Source organism: Anthonomus grandis, chromosome 9 (assembly GCF_022605725.1).
Source record: "Anthonomus grandis grandis chromosome 9, icAntGran1.3, whole genome shotgun sequence".
Classification (NCBI taxonomy): domain Eukaryota; kingdom Metazoa; phylum Arthropoda; class Insecta; order Coleoptera; family Curculionidae; genus Anthonomus; species Anthonomus grandis.
The window spans coordinates 23,162,234-23,182,984 of record NC_065554.1 but is presented as its reverse complement, the minus strand read 5'-3'; the positions used below and the strand labels follow the sequence as shown (position 1 = coordinate 23,182,984).

Below are 20,751 nucleotides of genomic sequence, written 5' to 3'. Positions count from 1 at the left end.
TTAAGTATCTTCCGAGGAATTTGAAGCCATTTATGTTGAATTGCAGAAATCCTTGGGTTTTCTGGCCTATGTTCCAATAACTTGTTTACTTTGTTCGAGGCATTCTAGATAATTTTTCATGTCTTCCACACATTTTAATTTATTCTCCCAATTTCTTTTTTCACTCTTTTAGGGTCTGCAAAAAATCCTCGAGTATCAGAATGCACCGCCATGACCTCCATTGCCTCAAAATAAACCAAAGCATCCAAAAACTTTTTAAAATAAATGTGCAAATATTAAAACCAACTTTTCTTCAAGAAATAACAATTTAATAAAAAACATATGCAGCGCTTCGCATAAATTCTTAACAAACACAATTAATTAGAAATAAACGAGATTTCTAAGCAGACTACTGATAGAAACTTAAGAAAATTCCTTTTTATTAATGTAACTTTCCAAAATAAGGAAGGCCTGATGCAAAACCTTCTGCTTGGCATCATCATAAGAGTCCCCAATCGCGATCTGAGCAAAAGGCACTTGAACTGCTACATTAAGCGTTGCCATTGTGGGTTGATTCTCATTTTGTCGCAGTGTATACGCAATTCCCAGTTTCCCTGTTATCCTGCTTAAAGCCTCTTCATTTCGCATTTTTAGATCCTAAAAAGAGTGACAAATGTTGGTTTCTTTTGTTGAAAAACGGCTCTATGTCATAATTACCTCCGCAAAATCTTCATACTTCAGCCCTTTAAGAGCCATCATTTTAACAAAAGGATTATCGTTAAAATCTCCAATTTCCTTAAAATTACAGTCCGGTCTGTTATTGAGTAGTTGGTACTTCTCTTTGGCTTGTAGATTTTCTATTTCTTCGTACTTTTGCCTCTTGCTATTCAGTTCCTCATCACTAAGGGACTTTAATCTAAAATACAGGATTCGTTTAATTATGTAGGGGAGAGGTAGGTACAGTGAGACGGTCGGAACATTGAGACAAACTCGGTAGAGCTTCGTACGTTCGGTATTTACGTCCGGTCAAACTAAAAGAACACACCTATCGTCACCTTAAATCAAAGCAAACAAGAAACGGTTAAGATTCAACAAGAACATTTTCAGTTATCGCTGATCAGTCGAAGAAAGCGCGTCGGAGTAATTTTACCGTATCCACGTGGCCGCTGTTTTCGCGGAAACGAAACTTTTTTAAACAAGGTATTTATATGTAAAAGGGAAACCATTTTACAAAACAATTACATTAAAATAATTGATTATTGCAAAAGTGTTATTAGTTTTTTAGTCGTCTTTTATTAAATAATTATTATGTCTCACTGTTCGTACTAAGTATATTAGATATTTGCTTGATGAAAGTTATGATAAAATCATTAAATTTAAATTTTGAGTATATACAAAACTCATAAACTTTCACTTAATTTTGGCTACACAGTAGCCTTCTATATAGAAAAACACACAGTATTTTATCTATATTAAAAGGTAAAAAAATCTTTAAAAAATTATTTTTGTAAACTAAAATTATTAACTGTACCAACAATTTATTCCAATACAGTCTGTACACACAGTGTCTCAGGACCGTAAGAATGGATAGATGATGGTAAAATAAAAATAAATTAAAAAACAAATACCTACTCAAAATTTAAATTTAATGTCTCACTGTTCCTTTACGGATTTTATAAAACAGGTCCTTTGCAAAATATCTTCTCTTACAGATAGAAAATGCCACGAAAAAACAAAACCAATCGACAAATAGGCCGATTCTCTGAAGACCAGATGAGGCAGGCTATCGAATTAGTTCAAGGAGGCACTTCTATACGTCAAGCTGCACGAATGAAAGGACTATCTTTCCAAACGGTCCATAGATATGTAAAAAAAATTCACCAAGACGAAAACATTCGTTTATATCCTAATTACAAGGTGAAACAAATTTTTACTGTCGAACAGGAGAACGCCTTGAGCGAATATATGTATAATCAACTGTTCCAAAATGTTTTATGGTCTGTCAAGAGACGGTACCCGAAGATTGTCATATGAAGTTGCAGTTTATAATAATATAGTCGTTCCAGCAAACTGGCATGCATCAAAAAGTGCTTCACTTGCCTGGATAAAAGCATTTCAGAAGGGTCATTCCGACTTGTCTCTTCGGACCCCAGAAGGTTGTAGTCTTTCAAGGGGAACCAGTTTCAACAGATTTAACGTTGACATTTTTTTTCACAAAACTTGAAACTGTTTTAAAGCGTTTCCCGGTGTTTGGAGATGGTAGTCGTATCTATAATTTAGATGAGACAGGAACCGTTACCGTTCAAAAGTCCCAAAAAGTGTTTGCACAAAGGGGTATACGACAGTTTAGTAAGACCACAAGTGCCGAACGTGGAACGCTCGTTACAACCTGTTGCATTGTTGGGGCATCGGGAGCAGCTATTCCTCCTGCTATGGTAATCCCGAGAGTGCACTTTAAAGACTTTATGATAAATGGGGCGCCCAACGGACACTGGTAGCACCAAGGAAAACCCTTCTTTGTTGCTAATGGATAATCACCAAAGTCATTTATCGATTGAAGCAATCGATTTGTGTAAAAATAATGGTGTCACGATCCTAACTATACCGCCGCACTGCACTAATAAGTTACAGCGATTGGACGTAGGCTTACTAAAACCATTTCAAACTTTCTATAATGCGGCAGTAGATGCATGGATGATGAACCATCCCGGTCAGACGTTTACAATTTATAACGTAGCTGCGTGTGTGGGCATAGCATATCCAAGAGCAATGACGCCCATTAACATCACAAGGGCTTTTCGAAAAACCGGAATATTTCCATTCGATCGGCATATTTTTACGGAAGATAGGCCGCTTATTGCAGATGAAGCTACTCCTGAAAATACAGATGAACCTCCAGTTGTAGAAAATGCAGGTCCAAGTAACAGTGATACCGCCACGAAAACTTTTCAAAACTCTCACAAAAAGTGTTTTCAAAGGTTATCCCAAAGCTCCGCCAAAAAATCAGGCAAGAGCAACAAAAAACGCAAAGGAAAGACGATGATTGCTACCGATACCCCGGAGAAAATGGAACTTATTAAATCTAGAGAAAAAACACCAAAAGAAAAAAAAAGTAAAAAAGCGCGTATTAGATAGTGATTCTGATGAACAAGATGAAAATGAAAAGGAATTACAGGATTCTAGCGGAGGAGAAGATTATATTAGTGAAGATCCCGAGCCCCCAATTAGTTTCGAATATCTTGATCGCTGTCCTAATATCGGGGAATATGTGCTTGTTGAATTTAAGTCTAAGCAAAAAACATACTATGTGGGCAAAGTCCTATCGCAAATAAAAGAAAATGATTTTGAAATATCGTTTTTAAGGAAAAGCATTAAATGTGGAAACAGGTTCTTATTTCCAATGGTCCCAGATATCTCACATGTATTAAAAAAACATATTAAAATGATTTTGCCGGCTCCTTTAACGCAAAGGTTAACCAAGCGCCAAAAGTCGCTTTTGAAATTTGAGATAAACTTTGACAGTCTAAGTGTTGCGTCTCAGTGTTCCAACATAGATAGGTACAGTGAGACAACTGGTATTTTTTAGTTTTAATTTTTTTGAGATGTACCTTTAGTTTTCGTCAAAAAACAATATCATTTTTCAGTTCCTATTTATATGCCACATGTAGAGATAAAATATGAGCTTAAAATAGCGTTTAATTAAAAAGTTATTAATATTAAAAGTTTTGCGTCTCAGTGTTCCTACCTCTCCCCTACGTCTAAATCCAATGAAACACAAAGTGAACATTCTACAGGATGTCCGGAAGGTAGGTGCAATCCTTTAAGAGGATTATAGCTGACCTAATTTGGAACACTTTAAGCCAAACATGTCTAGGTCAAAATCGTTTTTTTTTAAATTTTTATTGCACTTTTGCATTGTTTCCAATTAATACCCATATTCTACACTTAATCGGTAATACAGATATCTTAGTTTCAAAATTTATATAGTTTTCTCTAATGTTCATTTAATCAAACAACAAAAAGTTTAAAAATGAATTTCGATCTAGACACGTTTGGCTTAAAATATTATTAATAAAGTACTAAACACCCTATATATTAGTCTATAAAAAATTATACGTGATCCGCCCACCGAAAAGCATCTATGAATTATAATAAGTCAATGGCCTTAATCTATGATGAAATAGAGTGGGACATTGTCTTTATAATTTTACTCTGGCCTCTTTGAGCACAAGCGACTTGTATTCTGAATTTAATAATTTAGTTATTGATTAAATTGTTACTAAAATCTCCTTACTTTTCGAGCATTTCTTTAGCAGCCAGTCTCTTGGCCAGTTTTTTAGTTCCAGCTTTGGCTTTTACATACAGTGAAGCAACACTGCAACCATAAGTGAATTCCCTGCAATGCGAAGGCCCTTCTCCCGAAATCTCAAAATAACTGGGCAGCTGCAGCGACTTTTCCATACACAAGTTTTGTAAATCAACTAAAAAAACAGCCTTTTAGGACTAGAATCACAATATAAGCTTTATTATTTAAAATAAACAACTTTTTGTCATAAACAAAGCTTATCTACATGTAAAATCTTTGCTGTATTTATTAATATTTGCCAAAATGTATGAGGTTATATTTCATGGAGTGATTAACCGAAAAGCGCCCGAAAACAATTGAAGCTTACCAATACAATCCGGATCAGGAACATCGCCATCGCTGGTAATGGATAGATTTGATTTATTTAAGTAAGTCTTTACAGATACATGATTTCCCTCTTCATCGATTTTGATCAGGGCATTTTTAGCAGCTTGATGTTTGGCTAATTGCTTCGAGAAGCCCTTGCCAGATGCCTGAACACCAGCAACAGAAACGATAAACTCAAATTGGTTTTTGTGAGTCCCAGTGGTTTGAGTTACCAGTTCGTATTTGGGAGGGGCCAGACATATTGAGGTTGTGAACTCTTGCAAGGCTGAAATAGGGTTGTCGGTACTCATTTGGGAGGGCTGTAAAAGTGAAATTGCAATACTAGGATTAAAATTTTATTTATCAAAACAAATAGGACGTTAACAGGCCAAAACCCAAAGGAACATTCGCAAATTTCAAAGTTTTTTTTCAGCTGGACTTAACTAAAAAATAAGAAAAGAGCAAAAATTCAATAAAGTGGTAAGATCTTTGATTCTCTTCTTATATCTACAAGTAGAATGACAAGATAAATCTAAGGAAAGCATACGACTTAACGGTAATTTCCTTGCTACATTGGTTCTATACAAGCAGGACTGAAAACAAATCTAATCTATAACAAAACCAATATCTAAGGGAAAAGGTTTTTATAAATTCAGTAAATCTGCATTAAATTCTAGTTTTTTTTTCAAAATTTTGATTAAAAACAAACAACTTTTTAGAATTTTATTTGAAGAAAATTTATATTTCAATTATTGATTTACAAATGAGAGATTTTTCTTCCCAAACCAAAAAATGCTCAATTGTTTAATGCTTATTTATTTTCAAATTCAAGTATGTTTTATTTGCCAAATATTTATTTTCAACAAACTACAATATTTGAGAGAAAGTGGTGCATGTTTAAACTGATGTAACTTTATTTAGATTATTCAAAATTTCATATTGATTCCAGAGTGTCAATCTGGTTTTTAACTATAACATAAGATGCAATAAAGAAAAAATTATTTAACATGCTATACATTGCTGGATGTTTGACACCTTTGAACCAGGACCTACTTTTATCCAAACTAGTTCTGTTAAATTATTTCAAAGTTATGAATAAATTAGGTGTTGCTTTAAATGAAAAGTACTATAGTTTAAAATCAAAATTTGGCTTATTAAAGAGGGGAGTTCTACAAGGGTCAATATTGTCACCTCTGTTTTTTTCAGTGTTTGTGGCAGATATTGAATTTCAAATTCAAAAAGTACTTTTAGTCAAAGCATAAGTATCTGTACATAATAAATCCTATGTCCTAAGTATACAATTTTAAACATGAAAAACTCTAACATAGACATCATGTATAAAAGATTAAAAGGGAATAAAAAAATGAAGGCATTACAGATATCACATTTTAAACAGTTTCGATAGTATCCTGGTAGAATTCATCCATGTTATAATATGCTTTATCGAAAAGCAGTCTTTTATAAGTGACAAAAAATCTTTAAAGAATAATTAACAGATCTATGTCTTGATGAACTAAGATGGCAAGTGGTTATACATTGTCCATCCCTCAGAAATCAAGAATCTTTTGATTAAGGTAGTTTTTGGTTTTGGTAGGGTCTGGGAAGTTGAGAGCCTGGGAAGTCATCCAATGAGGACCTTGGAGCTTCCCTCGATTCTTAAAGATAAGAAACGTGGGTTCCAAAATATAAATAGATATAAAAGTAAATATAATCTGATCTAACTGTTTTTTTTTTGTAAAAGTAATACTATATTCAATAGACTCTGATTAGCCAAACTGCGGAATGGTATGGCATACCTCAAGAGTGACTCTAATAATGAAAAATACACTGCCCATGCCAGATGCTCACTCAATTCCTCCCTAATAGTCCTGATAGCAAAACATCCCAATGAAAATTTTCTGTTTTAGGTGATTATGTGATTCTGAAAGTTCAGCTGACCATCTAATATATTAAGAAATTTAGGTATTGTTAAATCAGGAAGATGATTATGATTTAAATCAAACAAAAACTATTAGTATAAAATCAGTCCCTAACAACCCTAAGGTAATTTTTCATAATTTGTTTAATTGCAACCATTCTCTCTTGCCATAATATAAATGTATCACATGTCTCAAAAAAATTGCTCAGAGATGTTTAAGTGAACAAGGTCATTAATATATAGTAGGAATAGAATGAGTTCAAAACTGAGCCCCTTGGACACCATAATCAATTTTTTGTAAAGTTGACCTTGTCCACATAAACACCACAGATGCATAAAATGTAAATAAACAAGTCACAAGTCTTCTGTCCAGGAGGTTCTGTGAGTATAGCATTATTAGTTGTCATTCACATTGTCGGGATTGATATTTAGTGTAATTGATATTTATTAATTACCATTGTTTAGTGAATAAACTAGAAGAATTTTTAAAGTTAGATAGCCTAACCCATTTGAGCTCACCCAACTAGCATTTTTGGCAACAGCTACGTAATCGCGACTATAAAGAATACTTTAAAGTTGTGGTTACTAGTCGCGGGAACCGTTTAGGCATCATTCTGTTACCACTTTTTTACCAAAATTGGGAATGATTTTGCTGTAGCAAATACGTAATTCTATCGGGGATCGTTTTCGGGATGTCACAAAGTAGTATTGTGCAGTGCTAGTTATTAAGAAGTTACTGAGACAATATTATGCAAACATTTTGATTCTCTTTCTTTGTCAACACAAATAATTTTATATGTCCGTCTTTATTTTAAGTGATGGCGTTGTATTGGGGTTAATCTACTTCATACTGTATTTAATATAGCTGATATTATCGCTTACCGGAGTGGAAAAATGTAGTTCGTAAAAGTATTCCGATTTTAGCAAATTCATAAAATCGTCCAATACCTTTTCACAAAATGGAGTCAAATAATTTAAAAAAATATGGCGAATTGTTGTTAGAGTTACCAAGAAGTTTATTTTGTTACTTCAAGGTAAAAATGACTTAGGAATAAGTAAATTATTTCAAAAAAATGCTACTATAAAGTATATTTTACTGCATAGTAGAAATAATTACTTAAAGGTAATTTGCTTTAATAGCCAAAGTGGTAAATATTACTTTAAAGAAGAAATAAGGGTAACTATTTTGGTCTTGTTACTGATAATATTACTTCAAAGTGTATTACTGCGTGGTAATATTTTGATGTTCCTATGTAGTCGCAAGAACTTGAAATTTAACTTTGTAATCAGTTAGGTCAGGTCGCTAAGCGGTATCAGCTACCATCACAGTTACCACAAAGTAATAATTACTATATAGTCAAGTATTAAGTTAATATTACTTATTTCTTACTACTATTTTTTACTTGGCAGTTATTTAAACTTATAAGATATTTTTTTGGTACCAGTTACCGATTTATTACTTGAATAAAGTAATATGCTAAACAATGTTGTAGCCGTAACTAAAATTGCTAGTTGGGCAGTGTTTGAAGGTAAGTAAGCAGCAATATTAACTAATATTGCAAAGTCTCCAGGGAAAGTTATAACCAAAAATAGATCTGTTCCTATAATTCCTCTAATATGTAATCAAATCAAATCATATCATTTATTTTTATTGACATTATAACTATAGGAATTGTCAATAAAAAACTACATTGCTAATTCAAATTCAAATTCAAATAGTTTATTGTCCAACAGGAAAATTCCCAATTACAAGACAATCGAAATAATTAAAATTAAAACAGTACAAGTTATAAGCACCTTAAATAAGTAGTACAAAAAAAAATAATATAAAAAAATAATATAAGATCCAATATAGAGTGATAACAAAATTTAAAATTTAAAACAATAGCATAATTGTAAGAATATAAGACACACTAACCAAATGATAACAATCACAGAAAAATAATCAGGTATCATTCAAATTAAGAGAGGAACACATCCTTTTTTTAAAAACATATTCAGTGCTGCTAAAGATGTCGACATCTATAGCATTCATCTGATTATACTGATTACACGGCACAGTGGAGCTTTGCTGGACAGATTTGTTAAGTTAAGAGAGGGATAAAATATATGGTGCCTGCTTGTATTGGCAGGAGGAACAAATAGAGGTAGCCTCTCTAAGAGCTCAGAACAATCAATTTTATGATTGCAAAGTTTATATAAAAATATCTGACTAGAGAGAATAGTATTTTGCTTTAGTGACAAATAGTTGAATCTATTCAGCAGGTACTCCTGTTCCACACCTCTTACTGGATATACTCCATCCAACTTAACAGAAAGTAACTTTAAGAATCTGCGCTGTACATACTCCAGTCTGTTAACATGAACATCATAGATGGGGAACCACAACATAGAGCCATACATTAATTTAGACTTTACTAATGAATTGTACAATACAGTCAAGCTGGATATATTCTTAAATTGAGAAGTGGACCTTACTAAAAACCCGAGGGAGTTTAAGGCTGAACCAGTGACCTGTGCTACATGCTGGTTGAATGTGAGCCTCTTATCTACTTCAATGCCCAAATCCTTCACTGAAGAACAGTCTAGCAACTGAGAACCACTCAATATATATGGGTATAAAATCTCTTCATGAAGAATGGAAATTGTCATTTTTTTACATTTGTCACAGTTTAGGGGTAGTTTATTTCTTTCACACCATTCAAAGACCCTATTCATGTCCTCTTGCAGCTTCAGGCAGTCCAGCATAGTACGAATGATATGAAACAACTTCAGATCATCAGAGAATAAAAGACAGAAACTCTCCATACAATCAACTTAATCATTAATAAATAGATCAAACAGCATTGGGGCGAGGTTACTGCCTTGGGGCGCACCACTCGAAGCCACGTAATACTCAGACCCAAAACCATTAAATTCAACATACTGAAGCCTGCCAGTCAGATATGAGATGAAGAACTCCACCAGACAAGGATGAAATCCAGCCAAAGCCAGCTTCCGTGCCAGCAAACCATGATCCAGCCGATCAAAAGCCTTCAAGAAGTCTGTGTACAGCACGACCAACTGGCTTATAATAAAAATAGTATAAAATTATAACAATATGAAATGAAACAAATTTAACTAAATTTAGTCAATGAATCTACAGTTAAAGGAATCTATCAACGAGTAAAAAGGACAGTGAGATAACAGGGTTCTAAGTTTTTTTAAAAGTTGGAAGAGTCTTAGCTCTCTTTATTCCATATGGGAGATGATAAAAAATTTTGAGAGATGTAATTTCAGGACCATCCTGTACCTGAGTCAACCAGGTAAATTGCATGCATTTCGAGTTTTATAAAAATTAAGATCTCCAGATTTTTCTCAGTTTCTCTGAACGAAAGTGCATACAACAATGCGCTTTTGCTTTATTAACTCTTACAATACTGGAGGAATTACCCCAAGCTAATGAGGCATAGGATAAAATGGAATGCACTGAGGCATAACAAAAGCTTTTAAGGTTTAAGCTGGAAGCTGCAAAATGGCATAATTGCTGCCGGACAATCTATTGCACACAGATTCCACCTGAGACTCCCATGATAAATGTTTTTCTATTACAATTCACAAGATATCACATGTTTTTAAGAAATAAGATGAATATTATACTGGTTCTTTTGCAGGATTCTTTTTCTGCACAATTTCCTGCAAAATTATGAGTAGTCACAATCAGAACTTTGTCTCACCCAGGACCATTTTCAGATCAACAAGTCTACTAGCTTTCTCCTCAATATCATATCAGTCATATAGTATAAAATCAGTACCTCAGTCACTACTCTTAAGATATTTGATATAGATCAGAAAGAGCTCTAGAAGATATAAGATAAGAATATGTTGCAACAAATTATCTAAAATATTCATACTTTGTGAAATGGTTTTTTGAGAAACACACTTGAATCAAGCTGTAGAAAGTTTGCTCCTACTTTTTTTTTTGCTCGCTATTTCTTTTTGGATGCCTCAAATTAAGAGATATTTTAATTTTAAATTGTTCAAAGTGATAAAAAAAAATTTACAATTTTACTGTAAGCCCTGTATCTGAACACTGGTGTACTGAGTTTCTTGCTAGTAATAGGTGGAAAAAATGAATTAAAAAAAAGAGGAGAATTTGAGGCTAGACTAGGAATTTTTAAAACATTTCAATTGAATGATACCTATTAATTGTTATGCAATTACCTAAAAAAATGTCAATACACCTTTTTTACAGTATACACAAGGAAAAGTTCAAAATAAAAAAACAACTAGAAATAACTCAATGGTTCCCTCTTTTTTGAACTTACTCAGATCTTTGTGGTCGTCATCGTCAAATTTAGATGTTAGTTCTCTGTATTTCACCGGTGTTTTTCTGTCACTTGTCTGCTGTGTGACGTTTCTTATGTCAAATAATAAATCGCCATACTACAGCTTCATTTACATACGACGGCACGACAAGAAATATCTTTTAAATAGAAAATCATGACTATTTATAGTACACAACACTGCTTAATTAATTTGAAAAAATAATAAATCAATAATGGAATTTGCTTTAGACTATACTCATTAGGCGTATACAGGTTGGGAAATCGATCACAACGCAAAGAGAAGTTCTTAAGAGCGAAATATTGCAACGCGCATGCATGCCTTATGTGTATACCATAACGTAAATAGAATTCTATTAATGCGACATATGCCTATCTAGAAATATTTCAATTTAAAATTGTTCTTAAAGCAAAGCGGTTGTATCACAATTTAGTAGTTTGCACATGAATCTCGTTTATAATATTTTTTTTATATAATTTTTTATACTTTTTATTTAAATTCATTTGTCGGTGGAAGAAAATAATGTTTTTATAATATAGTTACTGCCTTTATAATACAATGAGAAGAAAATCTATAATCATTAAATTAATTAATTGAAAAATGGTTCTCAATATTGAATTTTTTAATAAAATGTAAAGTTTCAAGGGAAAGGAAATATTAAACAATTTTATCAAGACAGTATGGAAACTTACTAATAGATCTTCATAGTTCAAATATCACTCTAATTCTCCAAAGCAGTCAGCTGCAAAATCCTACCCAAAGAGTTCAAAAATACGTTCTTCTATGTGATTGTGAAAACTATTACCCTAAGAAAATATTTTGAATAGTAGTCCTCAAGTACTAAAATACTTGTGACAAAAATTGACCATCTACATAATTTGCTAAAATCAATTATTCATAGCGTTCCAACGAATGTTCACATATGCATACCACTGTTATATTTAAATCTATTTTTTTTTGTATTATGTTTTAAAAAAGAATGAAGATATAAAATGGTTTAATTTATAAGTCAAATTGAAAAAAACTTCATTTACGTATTTCTCAATGGTAGAATGACCTAAAAATATTATATTCATATGTGTGGCAAATTTAATTTTGTCTCAAATAGTCCTACAGTTTGCAGCACAATTAAACAATAAAAGCTACTAAATCCTTAACAAGTTGCTCAAAGTCAACCAACACCTCGACATAAGTTGCTCCAGGTTTAATAATACATTGCACAAGTTAGTCACGTTCGAGCTTCTCGCCCAGCAATCGTCCTTACACACTTCATCACATATAATTCAAATTTTATTCTTTTCGTTCTTTTTTGATATCCTGTACCGAGTTAGTGTTACTCGTTTCGTAAGATCTTTTTTAAAATTTCAGTCATATTCATATCTAAAAATTTCAGTTTGGCAATTTCATCGTGTAATATTGTTTTTTAGTTTCTAACACTTTAATAGAAGTTAACATACACTCAGATGTCTTTCGCATTTCTGAATAATATTTAATTTTAGCTGCAACTCTTTGATTTCTTTAATATAAGTATAAGTTAATAATATAAGTCTCTAATATTGAATTTCTTTAGATTAAATATTTTTTATATTAAATAAATAAAAAAAATATTTTAAAATCAGCAAACGGCTTAGACCCCTATCCGCTTCATCATATATAATTAAAATTTTATTCATCACATATAATTATATTCTTCGCCACTAGTCTTTGAGAAATATCTCCTTATATATCGAGTTTTGAATCATTAAAAACATTTGTATTTCTGTTTTTTCCAAATATTGGTAACAGTTTGATGGTCCATCCAACTTCTACTTAATCGTATTGAACCTAATTCCAGGGCACTACAAATAATTTTTTCTCGTTGATTCCTGCTCCTGGACGATAGAAGATTCTTGCACTTTATTGTGGCGTTTATAACAATCTTGAAGGCAAAAGAATGTTTCAAAATTCGGTCTTTTTTCAAACGTAATTGTCTTCTTAAAACCATTTAATAGCTTCGGCTTTAGCTTAGGAACCCGTTGGGACGACTGGTTTAAGCTATTAAATCGTTGTGAAAAATATAATAAAAAAAGTTGAAAATAAAATAATAACGCTTTAAAGTTCAACAGTGCAGCGTGCATCCAGCAAAATGAGCCAATTTTATTATTGTTATTCTGTAAAAAATAAAAACAGCAAATAGTGGAAGCGGTGTTAACATATTTTGGAAAATGCGTAATCTTCAATTCCCCAACCTGTATAATTACTACATGGAAATCTGCCCTAATAGTTTTTACTACAGCTGACATCTATCAAGTCAAGTGACAGGAGATTAGCTGTTTCGGCTGTCGTAGGTAAAAATATATTTGAAACACATTTTTTTCTATATTTATGTCTTATGTCCGGTTATGTCGATAAACGTCTTTCGAGTTGCTACGCGGGTGCTAGGAGGAAGCAAATTTATTGCCAGGTGAATATTTATACATTTTACGGTTTTTAATACAAACTTAAGGCCCTACACATTGAATTTTGCTTACTTGGCATTATATTTAACCCCTTATCTGTATTCCATGTTGCATGTAATTTTAGGAACTTGTCCTTGACACTTTTGGTACTGTAGAACCTGGAATATTCCATGCCGGTTACCGGCCGGCATATCATATAATACAGAAATCGTACATCTAGATCGTTCTCTAGTATATTATGCACTTTGGAAGCCTGTTAAAAGAATATGTAGACTGCAGCAGTTCTTTAGCTATTTTTTAAAGGCTTCGTCTTTTGGCTCAGCTCTTGTCCAGTATAATTTTGTTGGCCGTATTTTCTATTCAAGTAGTAATTATCTTGTAATTCTGTCAGGACAGCATATATAGACATAACTTTAAAAACAAAATCATGAAGCATCGGCTAAATAGGTCTCTAGGAAAGTATAAAAATGTTCCTAGGCTGATGACACAGTTGTAGTCTTTGTAGGGGTAATATCTGGGATAAAGTTGAAGAAAAAACTGCTGTAGGTCTTGCACAGATAAAAATGGTTTCATACTTAAACTAAATTACTGACTTCTTGAGGCTGAAAATCACTCTTACTCTTGTGAAATAGCTTCCCTTAGAAATGATTTACTGTCTTTTAAAATCTCTAAGACTCCAATGGTAATCCAAGACTCTGATGACGTTGAACCACATACCAACTCTATGTATGTGGTGGAACCAACAAATAATTCTGTCAAGTCAAAAGAACCATCTCCATATAAACATAGCTACTCCTATACAAATAAAACATGCCTCTCTTTACCTAGGAAATCCAGAGTTTTTAATTATGGAGACTGATTCTCAGGGAATTGTCAGGTGCTTGCTATGATATATCAGGAAAAGTAATGACTATGACTGGCGCTCCTTTTCACAGACTAAGTAAGGACCTTTTTGGCAATGTCAATAATTATAATAGTAAAGATAATGTAGTTGTATGTCTTAACTTAAGTTTTACGCAGGTCACATTGTCTAGTCTAAATAATCTGTTGTTTATAGGAAAGAGTACTAATCTTATCTTGTGTATTTCATATAATTTCAGTCACAGTCGCTTCTACTTTAAGACTCTTAAATACATCAATTCATTCATAAGAAATAAAAAGCTATCTGTGAGAGTTATCACTAATGCTTTTGAAGGGCCATCACATTGGCTATCACCGAAATCACTCTGTGATATTTTATCATTATATATATCTACCACTCGCTCTGCCTTAAAAATAGTATCAAAAACTATACCTTGTATGGATATAACATGGAATAGTGGACCTCTGGCACACAACAAAATAGCTACTGAAATCCATCCCGTCTGGATATTAATGCTGGTGTGCCCCAGGGTTCTGTTCTTGGACCAATATTGTTCCTGCTATATGTCAATGATATCTCTCAAATTCCAATTAGGGGCAAATTTACTATTTTTGCGGATGATACAACATTACTTTGGCATGACACTGACACCAAGAGATTAAGAAATATCGTTGATGAAGATTTAATTCTTGTAAAGTCATGGTGTGAATCTAATAGATTAACTTTTAATATTTCTAAAACTAATATTTTAACTTTTAAATGTAACCTTGGAACTGTCACTTTGCTAAATGAGACAATAAGTCCTTCTGAAACATGCAAATTTTTGGGCCTGATGATTGATAAGCAATTAAAATTTGAAAATCATATCTCCTCTTTATTAGGGAAGTTATCATCCAACTATTATGCTATTAGAGTAATAACACATTCTCTGGGACTTGATGTTGCCTACCATGCTCTTATTGAGTCTCATCTGAGATACGGTATTATGTTTTGGGGTGTGTGCTCTCAGTATTTGTTCAGCTCTCTATTTATTTTGCAAAAAAGAGCCATACGCTACATGTGTGCAGCTCCCTTTCGTAGCCCCTGTAGGCCATTATTTTTAAAACACTCTGTCCTGACATTGCCATGCCTTTTTATTTTAGAGACTGTTTGTCTTATCCACAAAAAATATCGCCATCAGCTTGGCCCCCCCTCCTCGGGTTACAATCTCCGAACAACCTTCTCTTTACCTCTGCCTATCCCAAAAAGTGAGCAGATTAAGTCCTCTTTTGTGTACAGGGGTGGAAGGCTTTTTAATCACCTACCCCTTTATATAAGGCTAATAAATTGTGAAAAATACTTTAAGAAAAATATCAAGAAACTTTTGCTTGCTAAAGCATTTTATTCTCTAGACGAGTTTTTAAATACAATTTTTTGACAGTGAAGAGTTTTGCGCAGCGTCATGTGGATTCTTACTACCCTTTCTTTGGGTGTGTTCTATATTCTATGTATGTAAGAATTGTTAAAATTTTTATATTTTTGTAAAAGATTATGTTGTCAACTATCTTTAAGGTTTTATATAATGCTTTGTTAACAACAGATGATGTTATGTAACAATAAAGCTATTTTTGACTTTGACTTTGCTTTTTCACTGACAAGTGCATCATCTTTGGAAGAAGGTTAAAACTAGTTCTAAAATGAGTTTTAATTATCTCCAGAAGATGCTTACATCTTTAGTGACACACACCAGAGGTTCCAACCATAGGACAAGTAATCTGAATTACCTAGATGTTAGATTGTTGTATGAGCTTGAATATATAGCAGGTGTAGCTGGTTTTACGGGCAAATAAGAGAAAAAAATAGTAATCATTGTAAATTTATATTAATGTTGTTTGCATTTTTTATAAACTTGTTGCCAGTCGTCTTTATTCAATAGAGTAGCTCTTTGCGGATAATTTCAAGTTTTACAGAGGATGAATGTGATATACTTCAGCAGAAAATTCATGGGATTTTGTGACTGGTTTAAAACTATTAAAAGTAATGATTCTTTGATTGCTTTTAGTTTTTTATCTATAATTATATCAGGAAAATTATGTCTGAAAATATTTATATTTATTTCATAATATAAAAATATAATAGTATACCAATAAAATCATCTAGCAATATTTGGGTAGGACAGTCCAAGAGTTTATACATTTATAGGATATTTCAAAAATGTCACCTCTTAATTCCTGAACAATTCTCAAATGTCTTTGTGTTCTTAGGGTTGTTCTGTGACATTTTTTTTTTAGTTCATGGAAAAGTTGGTTCTCAACCAAACATAAAAACATATTTTGTTTTGATTTAAAGAAAGTCCAGTTTTGCAACTACTTATTAGTTTTACTCAAAAAAGCATGCATTTTGGATTTTTACTAACTGATTTTTTTCTTTTACGATACAGTAATAGTAATTTTGTACCGTCCTTTTGTAAGTACTCAAATTCCACCATGGCCAAAAAAGCTCTAGTTTTTCTGGGACCTGGAGCTGAGGAAATGGAGTTTGTCATCTCGGTAGATGTACTAAGAAGAGGAGGAGTAAGTCTAAACTACCTTCTCATACTAAATTAATCTTCTGAAATTCATTGAGCACTATTAAATGTTACAAGTTCTTTTTAGATGGATGTAACAATTGCTGGCTTACCTGACAACAAACTAGTTAAGGGTGCCCATGACATTGAGATCAAACCTGACATAGGTAATTTCATAATTTAAATTATATTTAAAAAAAAAATAAATGTCTTACCTTATAATTCGTAGGTGTTTCTGATGCCTCTTCAAAAGGTCCATTTGATGTTCTAGTCTTACCTGGTGGCCTTGGTGGCTCTCAAGCCATGGCTTCATCCAGTGTAGTTGGTCAGTTATTAAAAGACCAAGAAAAAGCTGGTAGATGGATTGCGGCCATCTGTGCAGGTATATTTATTTATCCAATAAAGATTTAATAAAACAGTATTTCTAGTTCTATGTATTAAATAAAATAACTGAAACTAATATTTCCAAAGGTATTTAAAGAAGGAGACAAGGAATACAATAAATTATAAAAGGGAATTGACTAATTACTGGGCCAACTTATTACAACAAATCTTTGTTCATGGAGTTATTTGTATGATACCTACCAAATCTGTGAAATGATGCAAGGTGCTTTTGATCAAAGAAAATTTTTGTCTCTGGAGCTTTAGGAGGATTTAGTACTAATATATTAATATAATGACATCAATACAGACTTATCATAATATAAAAATAAAATAGATGCAGATGAGGAATGACGAAATAATTTAATCTTTATTTGAGGTTTATTAGTTTTAACTATTTGAATATTAGAACCGGGTCAACTTTAGGTAGTTGAAAGATGACCATGATGATGAAAGTTGTGATACAGATGGTTAATGTACAAAATAAATAGTATTGGGCCTATGTAACTTTCATACTAATCATATTTTCAATTTGGCCCTTTGTGTACAATTTGCTCTTTTTAGAGATTATTTTGACAATATAATTTTGAATAGTTTCTAATGCTTTAGGTGCATTAATTGTGTTTATCATTCCATAACATATAATAAAGATTCAAGTACCGATAATATTAACATCAGTAGTAGTACCACATATCAAAATTCATATTTAAGTCATTTTAATATTAAAAATCATAACCAAACAATAGAAAACATAAACAGGGATCTGCAATTAATAACAAACATTTCACAGGAACATTCATTAAAACTTAATTCATCAAAGTCTAAGCTTATGTTTTTTGGCCAAAAAAAAAGTGAAAATATATTTTCAGTTGTTAGTAATATAAAAATAAATGGTGAAAAGCTTGAATTCTGCGAAGAAGCACGTAATTTAGGGGTAGTAATAGATACTGAATTAAATTTTGAAAGCCATATTAAAAACCTTATTCAAAAAGCATATATATCATTAAAACAATTATATAATAGTCGTCAAATTTTAAGCGTCGAATTAAAAAGAAAGCTATGTGAAACCTTTGTTTTGTCTCACTTTAATTATGCAGACATAGTTTATGGCCCGTGCCTCAGACAGTGTGACAAGTTTCGAATACAAAAAATCCAAAATATGTGTTGCCGTTTAATATTCAATATTGGAAAATATGATAGCATATCTTATAAAATTAATGAAACTAAATGGTTAAATATGACAAATCGAAGGCTATAACATCTTGGAATCTTTTTTCATGAACTTAAATAAACGCAAATATATTTCAACGTGCTTCATAGAAAAAATCAAGACTAATGACAGTGTACACTCTAAAAATACTAGAAATAAAACAAAGTTCGTGATTCCTAAACATAAAACAGCATTTTTTCAAAAAAGTTCTTTGTATACCTCTGTTCATCTTTATAATTCTTTGCCCGATTATATGAAAGTATTTACAACAAAAAAATTTTAATCTGTGTTAAAGTCTATAATAATGAGTAAGCAAGTACAGGACTATAATTTGACCCACCGCCAGTCTGTCGCCTGCTGCCCGAAGCGTAAAATTTTCTCAGTAAAGTGACCATTTCTTTTTGTTTTTGTTTATTTATTTATTTTTTGTTGGGTGTATTACGGAAACATTTTCAGGTTCCTTTATATTTGCTTTTTTGTGCATTTTTTTTTCTAAAATTACTGTTAAAATTATAAGTTAAGACTACATTATTTAAAGTGCGTTTCAAGTGCATAATTATTTGGCACATGTGTGTTATTTAGCATTTATTGGAATCTGCTAGAGGGTTGAGTTTGAATAGCCCTAGGCTAGACTTCGCCAACTGATAGGTTAAGAAACATATTATAATACAAATATTATGTAATGAATTTTTGCAAATAAAAGTCGTTTATTATTATTATATTATTATTAAGTCCATAGGTGACAGTGCCACTGAGATGTTTCCCAAAAATTAAGAAATTCTCCTTTCCAAATCAAAAATACAATTAAATTAAAAAGTCTCTTAACTAATTCTCTCAAGCAGTATAGTAAAACATACTTAATAAAGTGAGTCATAATAAAACTAATATGCGCCTTGTGTATTTGCTTATTTTTGTAGTTCCTTTTATTATTTATATCAGTACTTTTTATGGCATGTTAAGTTACTATCTGTTAGTGGCCTGGTAACTGTTGATACATGTAACAAATAAATAATATAGTTCAATGTATACTCAGCCAATACAAAATTCACTAATAAAAATTGGGCTGTAACACTTCAACTAGGAAAGAGAAAGAATTATTTCTATAGCATAATGACATACCCCATTACTGAAATAGTAATCAGGGAATCACAAAAACTCATTTTTGATCATCATGTGTTCTTTTTTGTAGATCTATTTAATCTACAGTAATCAAAGGTTAGTTGATTTGCATATGTTAAAAACAAACTTACACTGTTTAGGGATAATGTATACTATTAATTTATATATATATAGATCCATACTTTGAACCTTACCATTGTAAATTTTATTTAAACAGCTCCCACGGCACTTAAGGCTCATGGCATCGCCGACGGTAAGAACGTAACTTGCTATCCAGCGATGAGAGGACAAATGGAAGAAGGAGGTATTCAACCTGGTCATAAAATGTTAAATTTCTTCAACATTTTTATTTCCAGGAAAATACAAATACAAGGAAGAGAAAGTGGTGGTGGACAGTAACATTATCACCTCCATGGGTCCAGGCACAGCTTTTGATTTCGGTCTCGCTATCGTTAACAACGTGGTCGGCAAAGATAAGGCCGCCGAGGTTGCCAAGGCCATGCTTTTGCCTTATTAATTTAGTTCGAGTTGATTTGTTTGGATCTGGGTTGTTTATGTATATTTTCATTATTTAGGCCTTGGTAGAAAAGCCATGAAAAATAATTGTAAGGGTGAATAAAGTAAACATTTTGAATAGTGTGGGATTTTAAATCTGTTATCCTTTTGTCCAAAAACGTTTGGGGTTATATTGGATATTTATTTTCTCAATATCTTGCACAAATTTTGGGAAACGCTGAAATAGGTGTCCAATCAAATTGTCCATAGAATATGTGTAAACATTTTCAAATTATATTTGGTTAATTTTTTGAGTTATGGACACTTTCCCATAATTTATGAGAACATTTTTTTTTCAAAAATATATATTTTTTAATTTTGTACAAATTTTGAAAAACGCTGAAATAGGTGTCCAACTAAATTGTTCATAGAATATGTGTACAAATTTTCAAAATTATATTTGGTAAATTTTTTGAGTTACGGGCATTTTCTTAAAAGTTATGAAATAAAAGTTTTTTTTCTCAAAATCTTGTACAAGTTTTGAAAAACGCTGAAACAGCTTTCCAACTAAGTCATCCATAGAATATGTGTTTGTGTACACATTTTCAAAATTTTTTAAGTTATGGTCATTTTCTCGAATTTTATGAAAAAAATCTTCACAGATTTTGAAAAATGCTGAAATTGGTGTCCAACCAAATTGTCCCGAGAATATTTACGTACGAATTTTGAAAAACGCTGAAATAAGGGTGCAACCAAATTGTCCAGAGAATATGTGTACAAATTTGCAAAAATTGAATTTGATCGAT

At 32.1% G+C, this 20,751-nt stretch overlaps 3 protein-coding genes across 5 annotated transcripts in view; 2 read left to right on the top strand and 1 right to left on the bottom strand.

The window, feature by feature from the left end:
• LOC126740711 (leucine-rich repeat and calponin homology domain-containing protein) overlaps positions 1–1,771 on the top strand; it is an 87,550-nt gene extending 85,779 nt beyond the window's left edge. Inside the window, exon 11 of the mRNA XM_050446844.1 lies at positions 1,692–1,771. Within this exon, the coding sequence (XP_050302801.1) occupies positions 1,692–1,745 (54 nt within the window). The 3' untranslated portion in view covers positions 1,746–1,771. The remainder of the gene's footprint in view (positions 1–1,691) is intronic.
• Positions 287–11,025, bottom strand: LOC126740716 (interferon-inducible double-stranded RNA-dependent protein kinase activator A homolog). Of its 2 annotated transcripts, none has more exons than XM_050446849.1 (5): positions 10,877–11,025; positions 4,653–4,971; positions 4,274–4,460; positions 697–895; positions 287–636 (listed from the first exon to the last, which is right to left on the bottom strand). In XM_050446849.1, the coding sequence occupies exons 2-5, from the start codon at positions 4,960–4,962 to the stop codon at positions 403–405; spliced, it is 930 nt and encodes a 309-aa protein (XP_050302806.1). In that variant the 5' UTR covers positions 4,963–4,971; positions 10,877–11,025; the 3' UTR covers positions 287–402. The 2 variants fall into 2 exon arrangements, with proteins under 2 accessions (XP_050302806.1, XP_050302807.1); XM_050446850.1 differs by having other exon boundaries at positions 10,773–10,897.
• A 2,170-nt stretch (positions 11,026–13,195) lies between these two features.
• On the top strand, positions 13,196–20,087 carry LOC126740548 (protein dj-1beta-like). 2 transcript variants are annotated; one of them, XM_050446630.1, is made up of 6 exons: positions 13,196–13,338; positions 16,615–16,747; positions 16,829–16,907; positions 16,970–17,122; positions 19,668–19,754; positions 19,807–20,087. In XM_050446630.1, exons 1-6 carry the CDS (start codon positions 13,277–13,279, stop codon positions 19,965–19,967), a joined length of 675 nt encoding a protein of 224 aa, XP_050302587.1. In that variant the 5' UTR covers positions 13,196–13,276; the 3' UTR covers positions 19,968–20,087. The 2 variants fall into 2 exon arrangements, with proteins under 2 accessions (XP_050302587.1, XP_050302588.1); XM_050446631.1 differs by having other exon boundaries at positions 13,213–13,338; positions 16,646–16,747.
• Positions 20,088–20,751: the final 664 nt, after the last annotated feature.

Coding starts and splice junctions, on each gene's coding strand:
- LOC126740716 (XM_050446849.1), bottom strand. CDS start 4,962: ATGAGTACCGACAACCCTATTTCAGCCTTGCAAGAGTTCACAACCTCA. Junction 896..4,273: donor GCTAAAGAAATGCTCGAAAA/GTAAGGAGATTT, acceptor CCTGTATTTTAG/ATTAAAGTCCCTTAGTGATG. Junction 637..696: donor AGTATGAAGATTTTGCGGAG/GTAATTATGACA, acceptor CACTCTTTTTAG/GATCTAAAAATGCGAAATGA.
- LOC126740548 (XM_050446630.1), top strand. CDS start 13,277: ATGTCGATAAACGTCTTTCGAGTTGCTACGCGGGTGCTAGGAGGAAGC. Junction 16,748..16,828: donor ATGTACTAAGAAGAGGAGGA/GTAAGTCTAAAC, acceptor AGTTCTTTTTAG/ATGGATGTAACAATTGCTGG. Junction 19,755..19,806: donor AGGACAAATGGAAGAAGGAG/GTATTCAACCTG, acceptor TTTTATTTCCAG/GAAAATACAAATACAAGGAA.